Source organism: Calonectris borealis, chromosome 12, assembly GCF_964195595.1.
Source record: "Calonectris borealis chromosome 12, bCalBor7.hap1.2, whole genome shotgun sequence".
Taxonomy (NCBI): domain Eukaryota; kingdom Metazoa; phylum Chordata; class Aves; order Procellariiformes; family Procellariidae; genus Calonectris; species Calonectris borealis.
This window is the reverse complement of record NC_134323.1, coordinates 2227455-2247207: the sequence shown is the minus strand read 5'-3', so window position 1 is coordinate 2247207 and position 19753 is coordinate 2227455. Positions and strand designations below refer to the sequence as shown.

Sequence of the window (19753 nt, the reverse complement as noted above, 5' to 3'; positions counted from 1 at the left end):
GCCACCTGCCTGCCTTTGAGTAACCTGCACAGAGGTGGGGGACTTGCACTCCACACAGGGCCTAGGACTTCAGTAAGAGTGAATGCACGTGTAAGTGGGCAGACACTAGTTTGCAGGGTACAAATATAGACCTACAACATGCCTATTTTACCTGGCCTAGCAGTCAGGAAAGGATGCCAAGGGGTAGTTTGAAGTGTAAGAAAAGATCAACCTCTAAGAAACAGTGCACTGCAGAGTTGCTGAATGATTATTATACATCATCAACCAACTGATGAGACTGACATTAGAGCACCTCATTCCTGAAAAAGATGAAGCCTTGCTGGGGAGGGAGGATCACTTAAGAGCTGTGGAAGAAACAAACTGGTTGAGTGGCTGACAACGATCTGTCATCTCATTAAAATGAGCTGCCTATTCTCAGTGCAATGCACCATGAAGTCTTATTTCCTGGAGCAATAAATAGAATTTCTCCTTAATTTGTGATCTTCTTCCAGCCCTTGGAATCGCACCACCCTGCATTCAGTTCAAGTGTTGTACTTCCAGCCACCCTGGCAGGTACTCCCTCTTCCCAGCACCTGCCCTTCCGAGACTGCTTTGACAGTCGTTTTCCATTAGTCAGGTCCACGTGTCCCTCAAGCTTGAACATCATTCATGTGAACATCTTGATGATATCAGCATTGCTCAAGCTGTGCTGTAAATTTGGGCAATTACTATCTCATCACTCATCTGCCAAGCATAGGCAAAGCTTAGAAAACTCCATTTCAATTTAAAGATGATCTCTTTAGGTCCGTTTTTCTTAATGTCTGTGTGAACAACTGTTTTTTCACAGCTGCTGTCCTTCATGCTCTCTCTTCATAAGGCAGCGGGGAATAAAATAGAATCCTGTAACACCTAATTTAACTTGGTATAATAGGATCAAGCCTTCCTAATTACAACAGCTCTAAGACTATACTAGCAAATAGTAGGTGAAAGAAACCAGAAGTAATTCACTTGACTCCATGAAGGCTTTTTGCAAAGAGCTAATAAAGAAATGTGAGCAGTGAAGACAAGAAATGAAGTTCTGTCTTGGACCAGGAACAGACTGAAAGAAAGAAAACCAAGCAAGGAACTTGCCAGCTTGTGGTGTGGTAAATTGTGGTGCACAAAGGGCCACAGTTTAATTCCCTTACCACAGGCTTGGAAGGAAGAGCAAGTAGTGATGTGATAAAGTTATAATTTTGTGTAATGTGTGCTTAATAATGATACGTGGATTAGTCCAAGCCTTGAAGGATTGATTGTGGATAACCTTTGGAAGAGGCTAGTCACGTTCTCTAAAGTGGGCACTAGTGCCCAAGGCAAAGACGCAGGCATGCACGAAGAAAGGTGTGGATTATTTGTGCAGACCAGGTGCCTTCCTTCTTGAAGAAGAGCTCAGCGTTGCTCAAGGTGCTCAGGGAAGCAAGAGCTTAGCAAGTCTAGAAGAAGAAATAGTTCCTCCTTCTTTCTAGGTAATGACTAGCCTCCACTTCAGAAATGCCTGTGCTTCAGGGCAGGTGCCAGCTATTAATTGATGGAAGCTATAAAGAAATATTCCTGTTGTGGGGCACTTGATTCAAAAGTGCCTCAGATTTTTTAGCCCCTTTGTGGAAGGTGCGTGGTAGTGTGGGAGATGCTGGAAATAGTAAATGTTGATTATTTTGAAGAGAAAATGCAGGCAGTTCTGCATGACCTGCATGGGGGAGTTAATCTGTAGGCAGTTGTTCAGAATAAAGGAGCATAACTTTCTGCAGGGAGGCAGCAATTTTAAAATTTTATTTAAAAAAAATAATATTAGAAGCAGCTTGAACCTGACTTTGAGCAGGTTTAACTCTTTATTTTCTAAATGCCTTCTTGCAGCTTAATCTTTGGCATCAAGTGTGTTCCCTTCTGTCTGCAACCTTTTCCTTTGCCCTACTAACACCAGTTTATACCAGGAACCGTGAAATTTTGCATATGCTTATGCGAAACAGGCACTTTACATTTCACGACGCTACTTACAGCGCTGCCTGCCTCAGCAGGATCCAAAGACACACACACCCAACTGTTCAGCATCCTTTCCAAGCAGGCATGCAGTGTTTTGTAACTACTTCTGCTGAGTATGCAGTGATGATGGTGGTTGCTACGAAGCAGTTGGTGGCTTATTCTTGGGCTATCTGTTTCTACATGTAACCCATTTACTGCCATCGTTATCACCTCAGATTGCAGCAAATTACAGCCTTGGGTATGGTAGTGCAGGTGCAGGCTGGCTTTTTTAGTCATTTGTTCAGTGCTGTTCCCCGCTGTCACCTCCAACCCCATGATTGTCATAAATGCTCTGGTTTCTTTCCTTCTGGTGCTCTGAGGAACTGATGAGTCTTAATTTACTGTCACTGTAGATATTTTCTTTCTTTTCTTCCTCTCCTTAAACTCTCAGGAGCAACTGGGTAGATGCAGTTCTCCTTGGCATGAATTCTAGGCTGCAGAAAGAGCTAGAAATGTCGGGGGCAGTGCAGAAGACCTGTCTTTGACCTTCAGCTGTCAATAGTTAGCTTGGTGCACGCATGTTGATTTCTGCTTCAGCTCCAACCATTATGTTCCCTGCTCCCGCTCGTGACCTGTGCTCCAGCCCCTAGGAAGAGACTTATTTTCTGTTCTACCCTAATGCCCCTGAGCCTCAATGACACCTTTCAATAACACCGTAGTGGGAGCTTCTCCTGGGAGAAGAGGTGAAGCAGAAGGGGGAGAGGAACCTTGTGGTGGACCTTGGCCAGACAGACCCAAGCTAGAGCTCTCCTTGCCTCTGGTAATCCCTGTTAAAAGTGCTCAAATACTGGCTGGAGGAGAGCTACTCCTGTAATTAATGCCAGCAATTACTTGATTCAAAATAGAGCTTCTGCTGTCAGTGGTGATGAGCTTTACCTCATCCATGATGGTTCCCATACTTCTGATCGTAGTTTTTTCTAACACTTTGTTGCTGTAGCTGAGGCAAACCTGAACTGCAAAAAAACCCAGACTTTTTTAATGGTGACTCTGCATGTGGCTTTATGATTTTCTTCTGTCACAGCTCGAGAGTCAGGAAGTAGTGGTCATGGAAGTGTAGTACTGGCAGGGCATATGGCCATCGACTGACTCTACTCCAGGAGCTGCACCAGTATTACGCACAAGAATTAGGGTTTCCCATTTTGCCAGTGAGTAGGCAGTGCTAAGAGGAAGAGAACAGGACGATTTTGTTGTGAGTCCAAGTTTTCAGGGGGTTCCGATACATTTAGTGTCTTCATTTGTCTGGTGATATGCTAACAGCAAGCAGTGGAAACCATTCATGGGATCTCTTTTCCATTCTCATCCTCATTTGTTGTCATTCTCCTCCAAAAAAAAGTGACTGAATTACTTGTGGAAAGTGATATGTGTTGTCCATGTTTCTAGTCTTTGAAATGCCTGTTGGGAGGCTTCTTCAGTCGGCTCCTGCAGAGGGCCGGAGCAGGTTGAATCTATTCCCGATGACGGGGCAGAGAACCTGCCTCGGTCGTAGGGAACTCTCCATCGGCTGCGAGTCCTGCGAGCAGCTGGCTTACAGGTGGTCAGGAGGTGGCAAGTTGCTCTCGAAATTACCTGCCAAGCTCTAGAAGCCCTTGGTGATAGACCTGCAGAATAGGTTCTGCGTCTGCAAGCCTGGGTTCAAATACCTGCTCAGACAAAGCACAAATAACAGCTTTTGTTGAGAAGCCTGGTAGCCCTTCCAGGACAGTGCCTGAGCTCTTGCCCTGATGGCATGTTGTTGTGCTGAGGCTCCCAAGCTTGGCTCAAGTATTGTTTTTGGCAGCATCAGCAGCTCCTTGCTGCACCTAGGAGACAGCATTTAGCTGCCCTGACAAGGAATTGAGGTATAGGTGCCACTGTTATTTGGGACCCTTGTAATACAGCCCACATCCTTCAGCACGGGAAGGGTAGCTACATTTTTAGATGTTACCAAAAGAGGTATAGTCTGCCTGATGGCAAGAAAGCCAGAGCTGATCCAGACAGTGCCTTGGTTAGGAGCTGATGGGCTGAAGAGAGTTTGGTCTCCCACCTGACCACGTTCTAGCCACCTTCCACTGCACAGCTCTTCTGAGCTTCAGAGTGACGTAGCAGATAAATACCGCAGACAAATTCTGCTTGGATGAATTAGGACTTGAGGGGACGTGGCAGAGAACAGAATCGTGCCCTAGTCAGCCAGCTTTTCCATAGCACTGAATGCTGACAGCCCTGTTCCCACCCGCGTTTGGCACCTCTGAATGTTGGGCAGCATGCACTCCCTGCTCCTCTTTACTCTGGGGAGCGGTGGAAGACCAGGGGAACTGGTGATGCTCTGTCACGTGGGCATCCCTGGAAAAATCCACCTTCACCTCCTTAAAGTCTGAAACGCCTTCTTCACTTACTGTCAAGCCTGTGCTTGAGCCGTTGAGCCTTGGTCACCCAGTGTCCAGAGCGGCTTCAGGAGCACATTCTTTTTGATTCTTGTGGCGTGTGCTAGCAGTATGCTCAGCACGGCAAGACCTCCTCAGCACAGCCTAAACTTGGGCCAGGCAGGCAGTGAAGGAGGAATTAATTTCTTAAGGTTATTAGTTTTTTTTTTTTAAGGTTATTAGTTTTTTTTCATTTTGTGTCTGTGATAAGCCTGCCCACGTTCTCACAGGGCTGCGTGATCATGGTCAAAGGCAGTTTGGCACCCAGCCCTCCCAGAGCTGGCCTGACATCCACAGTAGAGGTGACCCTGCTGGCAGGCCAAGGACTTGCCCTGCCTGTAGCCCAGCCTGCTCTTTAGGAGCACCGATGTGTTGCCTGTGTGAGCCCTGCCTGCCTAGCGGAGCCCTGGCCCCTTCAAAGGGGCTGTTCTGCTTCAGGTAGGGGTGTAGGAAGCCCCACCACAAGGGCCTGAGTTCACCCTCCATAACAGTACCACCAGGAGACCCTTCTGCGTGGGAGCGTGGGCTCCGTGTGTCAGTGAGCGAACACGCCACAGGGGAGCAGCATTGCAAAGCGTCCTTCGCTGCACTTAGGAGCCCTGCGTAGCAGCCAGCGCTTCCCTCGGTAGAGCTCCAGTGCCTTCTGCTTGTCGTGCTGCTGCACATCCTCTCATCCCCTCCTCCTCGCCCTCCTAGAGCGAGGAGCTGGAAGAGGCCAGGATACCAGCCAAATACTCTACGGCGTTTCATACAGCCAAGGTGGCTTTATGCAGCTTGGCGTTAAGATGGCCTCTGTGTCTGTTACGGGGAGTATTTGGGAATCTTGGCTTCTTGTTTTTGTTCCCTTGTGTTGATTCCTCTCCTTTCTTCTCCCCCCACCTTATGTCCTGAGCCAGCTGTAAGTAGCTGTGAGCATGGTAGCTAAGGATCCTTGCTAGGAAAACTTGGGCCCTGCTTTATCATCTGCCGGTTGTTTGTTTGAAGCTGTTGATAAAGCAGGAGGTGGGAGCCCTGTCCTGGCGCTAAACAGGGCTGTACTCAAACACTGAAAGAGGAGACCAAAAGAGACAGTCCGGAGCTGTCAGCTTGCTCTGAAGCTAAGGGCAAGCAGAAGCTGCCTCCCACATGTCTCTGTGCTGATGTTGGCTGAAGTCAGCGGTGGTCTGTGTGCAGAGGGTTCCCAGACCAGGGCTCTAACGGGAATGATAATTGAACCGTCCTCCTGCCAAACCTGCCCAGGTTTGATTGGCATCCCGATGCTGATTTGTTCTTTTATTGGCTTTCACACGGGAACTCACAAAATACTTTTTGAGTGAGTTTGACCTTGAGCTCGCTGCCTTGACCTGCTTTTCACTTCCTACAGATGGAGATGCTTGTTCTCCTGGGCATGTCATGGATGTTTTCCAGGGTAACACAGAGCCTTCTGAAAGGCAGGTTTGGGTGCTGCTTGCATTATTCCTGACCCTAGTGCTTTGTTCCCTGGCCCAAGAAGCCTGCTGTCCTCCTCCCCAGTAACACGTTGCCATTTGTTCTGCAGAAATCAAGGAGGTGGAAAAGCAAACGAGAAGGGACAGATGCCAACAACCGACCCATCAAAGCCGCTGGGAAAGTTATTATCCAAGATATTTCCTGCTTGCTGCCTGTCCACAAGCTGCTAGGAGAGCTCTACATGTGAGTACAGGCTGGCATCCTTTCCCAAATGAAAGCAGCTGTGCTTTAATCCTGAAATCAGTCAGCACTGATCTTTGAGTGTTTCCTTACCTTCTTCCTCTGTTCTTGCCTTGCTGCTTTTTTATGGTATCCTTCTCTGCCTGTGAGAGGGGACTTGTCTCCCATAAATCTGAAAAGTGTGATGGAAGAAATCTGTGATGGGGTATTGTACACAGAGTTTGAACCGGTGCTCCAGCATCATCACTGCAGGTTCAGATTTTCGTCAGCTAAAGAGAAGTTATCAGTACAAATTCTTTTTCAAATCTCATGTTAAACTCCACACTTAAATGCACAAGCTTGAAAATCCCAATAAATGCACATTCTCATACTATAAAACTGTTATTAGCTCATGAGGCTTTTTAATTTCAGAAGTGTTTGGAGTGCTCCATTCACTTGGAGACTTGGTTGTACAAGTCTGTACAGCAAGTTCTTCTGCTTTAATGGAAAGGATGGAGAAGTTCTGTTTGTTTTGGTTTGGGTTGTGTTGTTTGTTTTTTTTTTTTTTAAACAAGGAGCTTCTTTTTCCAAACTGTCTAATTCAGATAGTTACAAAATCTCTGTTCCTGAATCTTTGCTTCCTTAGCTTTGGTAATACTATCTGGTCCTTCTGTGGACATTCAGGGAAGAAGCAGGCTTCGCTTCTTAAAGGAGAGGGAGGAAAAAAGAGAGAAGAAATCTTCCTTCTCTCTTTTCTATATTATTAAGAAGAATGTTCTTTAAAAAGACCTGTTAGACCTTTCTTCTCTGGATATCTCATGTGTAAACAGCCTGACCCTTTGCCATTTGTTGTAAGATCTTAAGCAGTGTGTCAAGCGTCTCAGGAAGATTTCTGACGATAAGCAGGAAAGCCCGCGTGGGTTTCCTCAGCCCATCTCGCCAGCCTCTCGGAGACTCCCCGGTGGGTGCGTTATCCTACTGGGGAACAGGCTGAAGACCAGCCTGCTTCTCCACAGCGTACCGCCGTCTCCCTTTGGGTCAGTCAGAGCAGACCAACAGGCTGAATGGGAACAGGACCATGTAACTGATGGCACCAGGTTCTAGGGACAAGCATGAATCTTGGCTTGGTGGTATCCCGGCACAAGTTTGGTCCGATATCTCCTTGGAAGCAGTGCATCTTAGGATCAATCCCAGCTAGTTTGGAGCTGGACTTGATGTGCAGTGTGTTAGGGAAGATGAATAGTGGGAATTGCCAGAAGGATGGCAGTGATCCCTGAATAACAGGGGAGGAGGGGATGGGATCCTGGTCACACTCACAGGCGCATATTGATCTGGAAGTTCTGGGCTACTTGCTGCTGCTAGTACCACTTTCCCCCCATCCCTCCCCACCTTTATAGGTAATGTGCCAAGCAGAGCTGAACTATCTCCTTTCTTTTTAGACTGAATGTGAATAATATTCAGGAGACTTGCCAGAAGAACGCTGCCTCAGCCTTGGCTGTGGGACGGAGGGATCTTGTACAGGTATTATGTTGAATCAGACTTCTTCCTCAGCATGCTGTGCTACCCTCAAATAGCTTGTGCTGTCACCTTGATACCCCAACAGCCACCTGGGTTCAGGAGTTGTTCCAGGGAGTCTCTGGTTGGTGAACTGAGGCCTGTGGAACAGCCACAGAGGTGGTCTCTACCTCATTGACTCTTGGCGACAACAGATTCCTTCCCAGGGGTGCAAGCAGATTGTGTTATGCCCTTTGCCAAACTGAGTGAAGCACATTTTTCAGGGAATTCCTGCAGGCAAAGCGAGGAATGTAGCCTATTTTTGAGTCAGCAAATGGAGTAACTGTGCACACAGTTCCTAGCTGCTGTCAGCATTTTGATCGGTGATTTTGTCTTACTTATGTAATCGTTCCCGTTGTTTGGTATTTGTCTGCGCTGGCACTGGGTGCTGACTGCAGCTAGCTTCTCCCCAAGAAAGTCTGAGCCCAGGGAACCAGCCCCAGAACAGGCCTGGCCGCTTACCTTCAGCTAGCAATAGGAGAAAAATGGCTATTTTGGCCCATCCTTTTCCGTGTGATTAGTCCATCGCGACAGGGAGAACATTTGACAGGACTCAGGAGTGCCTGAAAGAGATGGGAGCGGGCTGGCACTGCCAGAGAGGAGCCTGTGCACCTCTCCTGAGTGTTTGGCTCTTCCTAGACCTGGGCAGGGCACGTGCATAGGCTTACCTGATCTAAGCAGAAGCAAACTCAAGCTGTTGTCTTGCTTCTTGGTGGGTTCTGCTAGACCAGGAGAGAGAAGGTACGTCTAGTTCCCCTTTGTCTGTGCTTCATCTTGCTGTCTGGTTTGCTCACGTTGGACCAGAGCTTGGGTGGAGTAACCTCTCTGGCTTTCACAGTGAGCAGCTGTGGGACTACTGACAGGTCTGTTAGACTATAGACTATTCTTCTTCAAAGTTTAACCCAAACTCAAAGCAAGTGGGACAGGGAAAGCTTTGGTTTTGTGTTACTCTATATATTATTTGTGACACACAGGCTGAAACTGTTCCCTGCTGCCAGGAAAAAGGGAAAAAAAGCAGCAACCTCCATTATTATCTGTCTGTGAGTGAATTTGTGCACACCTATGCCCTGGGAATGTGGTTATTTCTAATTGCAGCTTTGGTGCTTTTCCTTCCTGTCTGCCAGGTTTGGTCACTGGCTATGGTAGCCACTGATCTCTGTCTTGGACCGAAGTCTGACCCAGATTTGGAGATACCTTGGGCACAACATCCATTTGGACGTCAATTACTGGAGTCCTTGTAGGTGTCAGAATGCCGGGGAGGGTTTGGGGAATGGCTGCTGAAGCAGAGCCCTCCATAACTATGTACGTTGTATGGTATCATTTCAGTCTTGGAACAGTGCTTCAGCTTGTATTTTTTTCCTCTCTCAAGCCTGAGATGCATCAAGAAGGGAAGCTGCAAGTGTGTTTGTGACATGCAGGAGGCAGCATTTGGCCTCCCATGTAGCACCCAGGTCGTCTTTGGCTGACATTGAGCAATAGGCCAGGTGCAGTTGGAGCTCTGCATTCCAGCATGCCCACAATGCCTGACCTGGAGATTTTGGTTTTCTGCTCCCCACCTCCTAAATGAGTGTGTTGGTGCAGCTGATTTGTTCACCTTCAAATTCACTGTTGCCATATAGCATTACTGGGAAATCATTCCAGCTGGTCTCAAAGCCAAGTGTTAGTTGCAAATGTCCTCATGCTAGTGGGTCTGTTCAGGAGGGGACATAACTAGCAATTGATATTATCTGTTGATGTACCCTATTTGGAGGCACAGGATTTGTGTGGTGTGCTTTGCATGCTTGACCTAGCTCTTTCCTGCTGTCTGGCAGCAGTGGGAGGGGAGCACAGGTTGTTCTTCGTCGCTCTCAGTCTTCAGAGCAATCCAGGAACTTCATAGCCATCCAGAAAACCTGTGGTGGCGTTTTGCTTTGAGATCTAGATGCAGGATGCTTGCATATAGAGGGTTTTGTCAAAAAGGCATTGTGGCTGGGGGCGAGTCTAATGGCTCCAGCTTTACATCCAGTTAAAATCAGTTCTGTGGACATTGTTCCTGAAGCTGCGCAAACTTAGGATAATCAGGCCACGAGTACTGCTGGATTCCCAGAGCTCCCATCTTTCTCCTGCCTGTTAGGCCACGAGTGTCTTCAGAAGGAGGACTTGGCTCCTCAAAGGTGTGATGGAAAAGACAACCCGGTCCTGCAGAGCACACATGCCTCCTGTGGGCAGTAATGTGACCGAAATCGATTTATGCAACAGGCTCGAAATTAGTTGCCCTGGAGTCTCGATGCTTTTGCCGCTGAACTTTCTGCCCAGTCTCATACTGTCTGTCTTTTTCATTTCCCAGGCTGGCTCATTACTCGCAGCTCCACGATGTGCAGACCCTGGCCATGCTGTGCAGCGTGTTTGAAGCCCAATCCAGGCTACAGGGGTGCCCAAACTCCTACGGCCCCTTTCCTCAGCGTGCCTCCAACCTGGCCTCCCACAGCCGATATGTATGACCGCCATTTCTTTCCCGTTTGTCTTGGATATCTCTGAACATCTCTCGTGTAGATGACATGATTTCCTCTCCTTTCCCCCTCAACAGCCAAGCTTTACTTCTTCTGGCTCCTGCTCCAGCATGTCAGATCCTGGACTTGGCACCGGAGGCTGGAACATAGGTACCGAGACCTGGGCAGTAAATAGAGGAATCTGTCTCCTTTCTGGCCTAGATTTTAGATGGCTCCTGTGGTGGGGAAAGAAGGGAGTTAGTACTGGCTGTGATTGCAGATGTGCTCTCCCAGAGCATCTTTCTGGGATTTGGCCAACGTGGTGTGACTCCGTGGCTGGAAGTGAGCAGGGCTTGCAGTAACCGTGTCGATGCTCTGGCCGTCCTGCCCTTCTGAATTCTTCGCGTGCTGTCCAACTGGGAGAAACTGTTACAAACGCCCTACACACTCCGAGCTAGGCCCCTGGATCGCAGTGTTAACCCAGCTCCCACTGCTGCCTTTTCCAGTTGGAGAAAAGTAAAGAGAGAGACCAGTTTGTACCATTTTGTTTCCAGCTGGCTATAGCAAGCACTCGGGGTGACTGCTTCGATGCTGCCCGGTGCCGTAAGCTTTCCACAGCCCTAGCACTTTGCACAGTTTGAGGCTGTTATCCATGCCGACTACTGATAATTTCCTTGTCCTTCATGTGCCTGGAAATGGCTCCCAGGATTAGCTGCTCCATCATCTCCCCAGGGATTGAGGTGAGGCTGACTGGCCTGCAGTTCCCTGGGTCCTCCTTCTTGTCCTTTTTGAAGACAGGAGTGACATTTGCTTTCCCCCCGTCCTGTCCCAGTCATCGTGATCATTCAATGATTATTGAGAGTGGCCTTGCAGTGTCATCAGGCAGCTAATTCCACAGGGTTCTGTTGCAATGTTGTGCTTTCTCCTGCCACTGGAAAACCAGCAGCAGTTGGGAAGGCTGGGTTCTCGGTGGCATGAATACCTGCGGGCCTAAGGACATTTTCTGCTGAGCTGTGAAGGTGTCAAGGACAAGTCACTGTTAAGGGCTCCAGTGTCAGAGTTGAAGCTGTTGGCTGATTCCTAGTGATATACACAGCCTTGGGGCAGCATCGGCCCTGTTAGCACCAAAGCTGTAACTTTTCAGTGCGGTATCAAGGCATCTGTGACATGGGGAAGAGTGGAGAATGGGGGTTAATGGAGCTGATGTTGTCTTGTAGCGGTTATTAGCAGTCTTCTCCCTGCCCCCAGGGCAATACCTTACATACAGAGGTCCCTTTACGTAACAGCAGCCCCGGTGATGAGAGTCCTCCCTGTTTAGGAAAGAGGAGCCCAGGCCTGCCAGGGATAGCATTCCCAAGCAAACTCCATTGGATTGATTCCCTGGATACTTTTTGTCTAAAGTGGACGGCAAAAGGGATTCTTCCATGTTAGATTTCTCTGCCTGATGATCCCCATTCTCATCCTGTCACCAGAAGTGCAGTAGGATCACTGGCAAGTAGAGTTTTCTGAGGCAGGGCAGTGCTTGTAGGAATGCATAAGGTGATACGACCACGTCTTGGAGAGAAAACCGGGGTGTGTGAATGTGTGGTCTTCCATGCCTCCTTCCCCACCCCGGTTTTGACGAGGTTGTGCTCGTGAGTGCTGTGCTTTCTGAGGTATGCTCACAACCTTTTGATGCTTGCAGCAAACAAAGACACGGAGCAGGCCTCCACTCCCTGGTGCGAGTCTTCTCCGGATGACTTCCGCTACGGAAACCTAATGTATCCTGATCATCGGGAGCGTGAGAAAGACCAGCATGAGAAAAACAAAAGGTAGGTTATAGCGTGCCTCGGGGGCATTCAGGGATGCGTCACTCTGTGCCCAAGTCAGCTGGAAGTCTATAGCCAGGTCTCTGTTGACGCTATGAAAACTAGAAGGGAAGTAGCACGCCTACTCCTAGGTCTTTTCATTCAGATAGTCATTTGGAGAAGCTTCATACTGCAGATCAACCCTGCTGGGATTGCATAGGGTACATCTATAAGTGGCCGTGGTGGGGGCCCCAGAGGGTGGTCAACGCATTTGTCACACCCTTGAGCATAGAACAAGTGAAGGCCAGACCAGTTAGTGTTCAGCAGTGTTTCAGCAACACGTGGGAAGTAATCTGCCGCTCTTCTAGCGATGTGAGCTGGTTGCATAGCCATCGCTGGGAAGAGGATTATAACTAGAGTCTCAGAGAGTCAATCAGGCGGATGACAGTGCTGTTTGTTCCTCTAGGCTCCTGGATCCTGCCAACACTCAGCAATTTGATGACTTTAAGAAGTGCTATGGAGAAATCCTTTATCGCTGGGGCCTGCGAGAGAAGCGGGCTGAGGTTCTGAAGTTTGTCTCTTGTCCTCCTGATCCCCACAAAGGAATTGGTGAGTGCCTGCTTCGGTCGGCTCCGCATGCCTGGAAAGTCACGGCTCTGCCTCAGGGGCTTAGGAACATGCAGTCAGCAGGTGGGATGAAAAGTGTCCGTCGATCTGCCCAGAGGTTAGCTCTGCCAGCAAATGGTTTTAGCTTCTTCACAGCTCTGGGTGGAGATGAGGCTTGCAGATTCAAGGTTCAAGGGCTTTGTAGGTTGTAACAGCTCTCCAGCAAAGCTGGAAATGCACATACTGCTACGCGAGCAATGTTCAGCTCTTTATGCTGATGGCTGTTCTTTATTCCCTCTGAATAAGAGCCCAGACATGCACTGTCCTAATCTCTGATTCTGGGCTGAAGTGTCCTTATATATAGTACATGCGTAAAATTGCAAGATCTCTAACTGTGGGTGAGCTAGCCAAGAAATAGGCAAATAGAACGTTTCTCCCAAAATATTTTCAGCAGTGTAGCTGCCCAGAACTGCCGCTTAAGGACAGCTTCTATCTCCTTTCTAGGCCTCTGGGAAAAGATGCACTTAACCTGGGAGGGGAGAAGCGGGTGAGAGATGCCAGAGAAGCAGCGGTTGCTTGCTTAGCTCTTATTACAGTCTCACCTTGTCACCAGGGACGACTCCTGGGGAGTAACTGGAGTAAAAATTGGTGACTTCAACTACTGCCGTTGCCCCTCCATGGCTAATAGTCACGACACTGATAACAGCACGCATCGAGTGCGCTCTGTGCTCTCTCCGTGATGAGAAACAAAGGCTTCTTCTCGTTTGCTCGTAGTTACTCTTCGTAGTGATGTGAGGCAGACGAGACCAGCAGGAAGCCTTCATCTCTGCAGCGTGTGTCAGCGTGTCCCGAGCTAGAAATCTGACACACATTCCCAGCCAACAGCAGTTTAGCCGTCAGGGGAATCGGTGGGCCAGTCTGTGCCCCGGCACGCCGATTGCCCATGTCTTTGCTCCCGTATGGAGACCAAACCAAGACCTCTCTAAGATACCATTCTCCCACCCTGAAGAAGATTTGAGGCACATCTCTTGGGCAGTGGGTTTGGGGGACTCATCTGTCGAACAGCAGGGCTGTATTCAGGACTTCTTTGTCCACAATTCTGCCAGCACTAATTGTCTTGCTCTCCGTTTCTTTCCTCTGGCCAGAGTTCGGCGTGTACTGCAGCCACTGCCGCAGCGAGGTGCGCGGCACCCAGTGTGCCATCTGCAAGGGCTTCACCTTCCAGTGCGCTATCTGTCACGTGGCAGTGCGAGGCTCCTCTAATTTCTGCCTGACCTGCGGACACGGAGGCCACACCAGCCATATGATGGAGTGGTTTCGCACCCAGGAGGTGTGTCCCACGGGCTGTGGATGCCACTGCCTGCTCGAGAGCACCTTCTGAGCCGTGGTGACAGCGGGGCGCCCGCGAACTGGATTTAATATTTCATTCCCAAGCCATGTTGAATCAGCTCTGCTCCACAGCGTCTGGAGGAGATGCCCCAGGGAGCTGAAGCAGGACGTCCTGGCGCTGCGCTGCAGTGACGTTTACAAGTGCTTCCAGTATTCCTACACTTCCCAGGTTGCTTTCAGACTGATTTGACCAAACTCCCTGTGTCCATTGCTGGCAATGGATGCCAGACCAGAAAAATTCCTCTCTCCTGCAGAAGGGTGTGTGAATATTGGCTAGTCTTCGTTGGCATGAGGAGGTGTTAAAAACTCCTTTGGAAAGGGCTCGCCTGGCAGCGCCGAACTCACTCCAGCTACGTAGTGTCTTTCCAGGTGCCTCTTTACAGGGGCTCAAAGTGAGCAAAATAGTTGTCTTTGCACAGTTAAGGCAGAAATAATTCGCAAATAACAGTGAGCTCTAAAGCCGAACTGTAAACTGTGCTCGAAGAGCAAATGGTCCATGGGACTGTGCTCAGAGTTACTTTTGGAAGCAACAGGGTCCTTATTTTGAACGGCTGTTTACATGGTTTAGGTTACCCCATAAAGCAAGAGAATGAAACTACATTTTTCAGGATTACTTCCTAAATAGCTTCCTACTCACTGGTCAGTATCTGCGGCTGGTGTGAAAAGCCCAGCCGTGCGCCCAGGGTCACTAGGATTAGTTGCTTTCTTCCAGCAGTTTTAGTACCACTACTCTTAAGGTGTCTTCGTCTCCTGCTCTGACTGGGTGATATAATGCACTTTAACTTGCCTGTCCCTGCCTTGTCAGTGACACGTCCTGGTGACTGGGAAAGGCATCTGCCTTTTGAGGTTGGGATCCACACGGTGTTTGCATGGATGGTGGCATCTGCGGGCATTTCAGAAAGCCTTTGCTTCCTTACTGAGAAAACACAAGGAGGACACTTACTCCGTGCAACTCCTTTTGGCCGTTTTCTCCAGGCTCTACGGGGGGAGTCAAGGAGTAATTTGAGATTTGCTGCGGGTGTGCTTGAGTGACGAGGCTCCTGAACCGGGGAGGCAGCAATTTCTAGGGGAAAAGGGGTTTCGGAAGGGTGCTGGGATTCACGGAGGCAAAAGGTTTGTGCCTTTTCTCCCTGTGGAGCTTCAATTGGAGAATGTACTGGATCGATCCGTCTGTTCGGGACTGTGCCCGCTGGGCGCTCCCATCCTGGGGACGCTGCTGTGCCACCGCCTGCCTGGTTGTGTGCACGCCCTGAGCACGCAGCCCGTGCCTCTCCTGAGCAGGCTTCAGCCTGAGCTTTGGTTTTGGGCAAATGTGCGGTCAGGGATGAGCCCGCTGGAGTTACCCCCCACCCCGCGCCGGCGCTGATCCCTTCCTCCCGCGTTTGCCTGCCGAGCAGGGCCGCGTGCCGTGTCCCAACCTTTGTGCTAACTCGGGCTGTGTGGGATCCTGCTGTGGAATAAACAGATGGTGTATCTTAAACATTAAAACATTAAAATTATTTTTTTAAGTGCTGTTCTGATAGAACTTGGTGTCACTGTGCTAGTTCTCCCTCTGTGGGGAGCCTCCAGCAGCTCTCCCTCCCAGCATGGCGGTCAGCATTGCGCTCCGTGGCCGGGCACCCCACGGCCCTCTCCCTGCACCCCAAAGCAGGGGTCCCACTCCAGATACCTGTGCCCGGTGGCAGCAGAGACCTGCAGCAGCTGGGGGACTCACCGGCTGCTGCTGGGACCCCCAACCCTGGCTCTCGCAGCGGTTGCCTTCGTGCAGCGACGATGTGACGGCGCGTGGCACTGCGATGCCACGCCGGCCTGGCAACTGCCTGCGGATCGTGATGCACCTCTTGCGAAAACGAAGCTGGGCGATGTCTGAGCTGCCGGCGAACCAAACCCCACGTCCTGCAGTTCGGGGAAGCCCAAGGCAGCGTCTGCGCCCCCAGCAAGCAGGCGGGCGCGCTCGGGTCCTGCCCGGCGCCGCGGCGGGTGCTGCGCTGGCCCTAGGGCGAGGGTGCTCTCAGCTGGGAGCCGCGGGAAGAGGCCTCCCGCCCTCCCGCCTTCCTACGTGACAGCCATTCAGCTCGGAAGTATTTTCATTTCCATGCTTGAGTGCGCGTGTAGGTTGGAAGGGAAAGGAGACTTGTTATTTAAAGGTGACGGACCGACAGATTGTGGTATTTATGTGTGTCATTACAGTTCATTACTGTCTATCTCCATAGTATCTGAATACCTCCGAGGTGGAGGGCGGCTGGCGCTTCAGAGAAGGCGGAAAAGCACTTGCTGTGGCTGTTTGTGCAACCCTGCACAGGTAGGTGGAATTTCTTCCCGGACGCTGCGGGCATTTGTCTCACACCCTGCAGCGTGTGTGCTGGTTGCTTTGGGAGCGGTCTTGCTCAATGCAGAAGTGACTATTGCAAGGAAACAGGAATGGCTTATTCTCATCTGCCTGGAGCCCGGCGAGGAGAGAAATGCATTGCCTTCGCTGTGCTCGGCAGCCCCTGTCTGGAATAAATGATCAGGAAGGGGGTGTGCTGCTGCACTGGTGACCTTCATCTGCTCTGCCCCCCGACTGCTTCTCCTTACCCACCTGCTCTGTTGGAATAACTTGGTAAAGTGCAAAAAGTTCCCATATCTGGCCAAAACCTCACTCTGAATTTGAGGCTTTAGAGAAGGGAGCAGGAGGGGGAGAGGAGCACTGCTCGGGAAGCGGGTCTCGGCACAGAGCGTGCCAGCGCACGCCGAACCAGCTCTGGGGACGCCGCTGTGGTCAAACCAGGCGAATCAAATGGAGTATCCAGCCGAAGGACAATGCCGTAGACCACGGTCAGTCTTGCGTGCTGGGGAGGGGTGTGACCCATTCATGGTTTCTGCTGGTGCAGGAACAAGGGGGCATCAAAATAAACCGGCCGCTCGGCGCGAGGCAGGAGCGAGCTCTTCGCACGCCGCGTGGGAAGGGCATGAAACCACTTCCCTCGGGGCATCACCGGTGCCACGGGTTTGCCAGGGCTCTGGGAGCAACCGGGCACTTCCAGGGAGGGAAGCTCCATCCCAGGCCACTGCCGATGCTGCTGCCGGCCGGAGAGCCCTGCCTGTGCCTCCCCAGCCGGCAGCGCTCTGCGGAGATGCTGCCACACCTCCCGCCTGCTCTTGCACCCTTCCCTGCCTGTGGCTGCTGGCCATTGCAGAGGAGGATGCCGAGCGCATCCTCCTCGGGCCGACCCCGAGTAGCTGTTTTGGCAAGACTTGCTTCAGCTGCCTGCCGAGCGCATCCGCAGGGCTTAGCCGTGCATCCGCCCCGGCTTTCCCAAGGATGGCTGGAAGAGAAAGCCTCCACAACAGCCCACGCTTTGCCCTCGAGGCCAGGGCAGCTTTTTAAACCCTTTCTGGGCTCCGCAGAGCTGGCAGGGCTGTAACGAGCGTGGGGTGCCTTCCCCGTCCCCGCGGAGGCTCTCCGTACACGGAGAAGGAAGTTTAATCCCTGACGATCAGAGTTTGGCAGAGAAACAAGGAACGATGATATCGGGGAAGGTGCCAAGGCAAACCTTTCCCTGTGGATGCTGCTCCTCGCGGTGTCTGCGTCGGTCCCCCCCGCCCCCCCTGTGGCCACAGCCCCATTAACCCAGCGTCAGCCTGTGCCAGCGCTGCAGGGCCTGATCCTGCCCAAAGCCCAGCGGCGCATTCCTGCTGTCTCCCTCGCGCCGGCCCCAGCGTCTGTCCGTCTGTCTGGTGGGTAAACCAGTTCAGGAACTGATGAGCCAAAACCATTTGGCTGCTCTCGTTTCGGCCAGGCTCTGCTCCCTGATGCTGCTCGCTCTGGGGGCCAGCACGGGACGGGGACGCTGGCGGGGACGGGTGGCCATCGGCAAAGCCCTCTGCAGCCGATTTGGTGCTGTTACGGTGGTGTCTGCCGTACAGCTCGGTCCCAGCACCATCCCTCTCCCACTGCCACCAGTGCTCGGTGCATCCCTGCTCCTGGGAGCGACGGGTCCCTCTGCTCCCCCATCCTCACCGCAAAGCTGGGGGTCAGCTCGTCCACTCTGGGGACACTCCTGTCCCTCGCGTGGGGGACAGAGCCCCACCATGGACCCCAGGATCCGTCAGCACCCTGTAACAAGAGCAGACGGGGGGGGTCAGCTCACAACAGGCTCGCCGATGTCCCCGAGCCGGGCTGCAGCAGAGCTGGGGACAGCAACCCCCCCGTCTGCTCGGGAGGGGACAGTGAGCAGAGACCCACCAGTGCACCCAGCAGCTTTGCACCCTGTGCCGTGCCGGGGAACCCAGGGGCCGTCCCTGCCCTGAGCTGGGACCACGAGCGAGCCCCCAGCGTGGCCCTTTGCAGCACGCGGTGCCCAAGGAACACCCTGCATCCCCCTGGTTCCTTGGGCCATCACCGCGGCGCCTGGCCTGCCCTCCCTCGCCCTCCTTGCCCGTGAGCGCCGGTCGGGGCGTGGGTGGGAAAGGAAGGGAAGAAAATGCCTTTCCCCGGTTTCGCCAGCCCCTGCGGCTGCGGGGAGAGGCCAGGACAGACTGGGAAGCACTGGGGGCCACTGCTCCCAGCACCGCCGCGGCCACAGGACGCCGTGGCAGGGCTGGGTCTCGAAGGATGTCCCGGACCCACGCCGCTGGCAGGACCGGCCGGGGCGGCACAGCCGGTGGGGTCATAGCCGGGGGTCCCCTCTGCCTCCCTCCAGCACCCCACGATGGGGTGGTGGCCATCACGCCTGCCCCGGGCATGCTTTGGGGCTAGGGTGCCCACCCAGTTTGGGATGTGGATGCACTGGCCCCAGCTCGCCCGGATCCGCCTCCGTCCCCACCTTGCCCCCACGCTCGCCCAAAAAACCTTAATCCCCACCCGGGAGCCGCCCTGCCGCGCCGGGGCTGAGCTCACCCACCGGGACCAAGGCCGGGAAAGCCCCCGAGGAGAGCGGGGTGTCCCACCCTCTGGCACCTCCTTTGGGGTCTCCCCGCAGCCTCTCAGGGCTCCGCCACCCTCCGGCCCTCCCACCTGGCCCCCAAAGGATGTTTTTGACCACCACCCCAAAAACCCCTCCGTGGGACCCCTCTGCACCCATCTGCTGACGCGCCAAGGATGTACCGCAGCAGCCCTGGCTGCGGACGTGCCCCCCCAAACCCCGCTGCTCCCATCGAGGCTGAAAATTAACCCATCCCACCCAAAAAAAGGGACTTTTTCCCCCGAGCTGGTGGCAGGGTGATGCCGGGGGCCGGGCGGGGAGGTGGAGCCGACGCCGGCCGCCACGGCGGGTTTGGCATCCGTCGTGATTAAAGGCCTCGCTTAGCGCCCGGCCGGCCGTGCCCGCCGGCAGCCTGCAGCGCCCCAAAGCCGGGGAGCCAGGGCAGGGCCGGGGGGGGTCCCCATTCCTGAGCCGGCGAACCCCTCCTTAATCACTGGCTGCAGCTTGGCGTGGCCGGCGACGCCAAAATTTGCCGGCATGTGGCCAGCCCCTGTGCTCAAGGGTGTCACCCCAAAGCACACGCCCCCCCCAGTCCCAGCTCGGAGGGAAGGCTTTCAAAAAAATGGGGAGAAAAGTTCCTTTCGTGTCGTTCTTCGTGATTTATTTGTCCCTGATTTTCTGGGGGGCTTGGGGGTGCTTGCCCCCAGCCCCCCGGCTGCAGCGCCGCCCGCCCCGGCTAATTACATGCGTGAAATTTAATTAAATATTGAAATAAATCTGCAAACAGCCGGGGGGGGATGTAGCACCTCGCAGCAAGTAACGCCGGGGTGGGACGGCCCCGGGAGGGACCTCGGAGGGACCCCCACTCTGCTGGGGGGTTCTGAGCCGGGTCTGGGGTTCCCTCTGCCTTGGCCACCGCGGGACAGGTGGTACCCCCGGGGGTGCCCCCCTGCTCCCCA

General features: G+C 52.6%; 1 protein-coding gene across 6 annotated transcripts in view; it reads left to right on the top strand.

The window, feature by feature from the left end:
• The window catches only part of WDR59 (WD repeat domain 59), a 49750-nt gene extending 34355 nt beyond the window's left edge, over positions 1 to 15395 (top strand). For 4 of the 6 annotated variants that reach the window (XM_075160978.1, XM_075160976.1, XM_075160975.1 and 1 more), the window contains 8 exons: positions 5974 to 6107; positions 7523 to 7604; positions 8762 to 8874; positions 9964 to 10111; positions 10204 to 10276; positions 11790 to 11916; positions 12359 to 12501; positions 13644 to 15395. In XM_075160978.1, the coding sequence (XP_075017079.1) occupies positions 5974 to 6107; positions 7523 to 7604; positions 8762 to 8874; positions 9964 to 10111; positions 10204 to 10276; positions 11790 to 11916; positions 12359 to 12501; positions 13644 to 13879 (1056 nt within the window). In that variant the 3' untranslated portion in view covers positions 13880 to 15395. Of the gene's footprint in view, positions 1 to 5973; positions 6108 to 7522; positions 7605 to 8761; positions 8940 to 9963; positions 10112 to 10203; positions 10277 to 11789; positions 11917 to 12358; positions 12502 to 13643 lie in introns of those variants that run through there. The other 2 variants (XR_012675341.1, XR_012675340.1) reach the window with 2 other exon arrangements.
• Positions 15396 to 19753: the final 4358 nt, after the last annotated feature.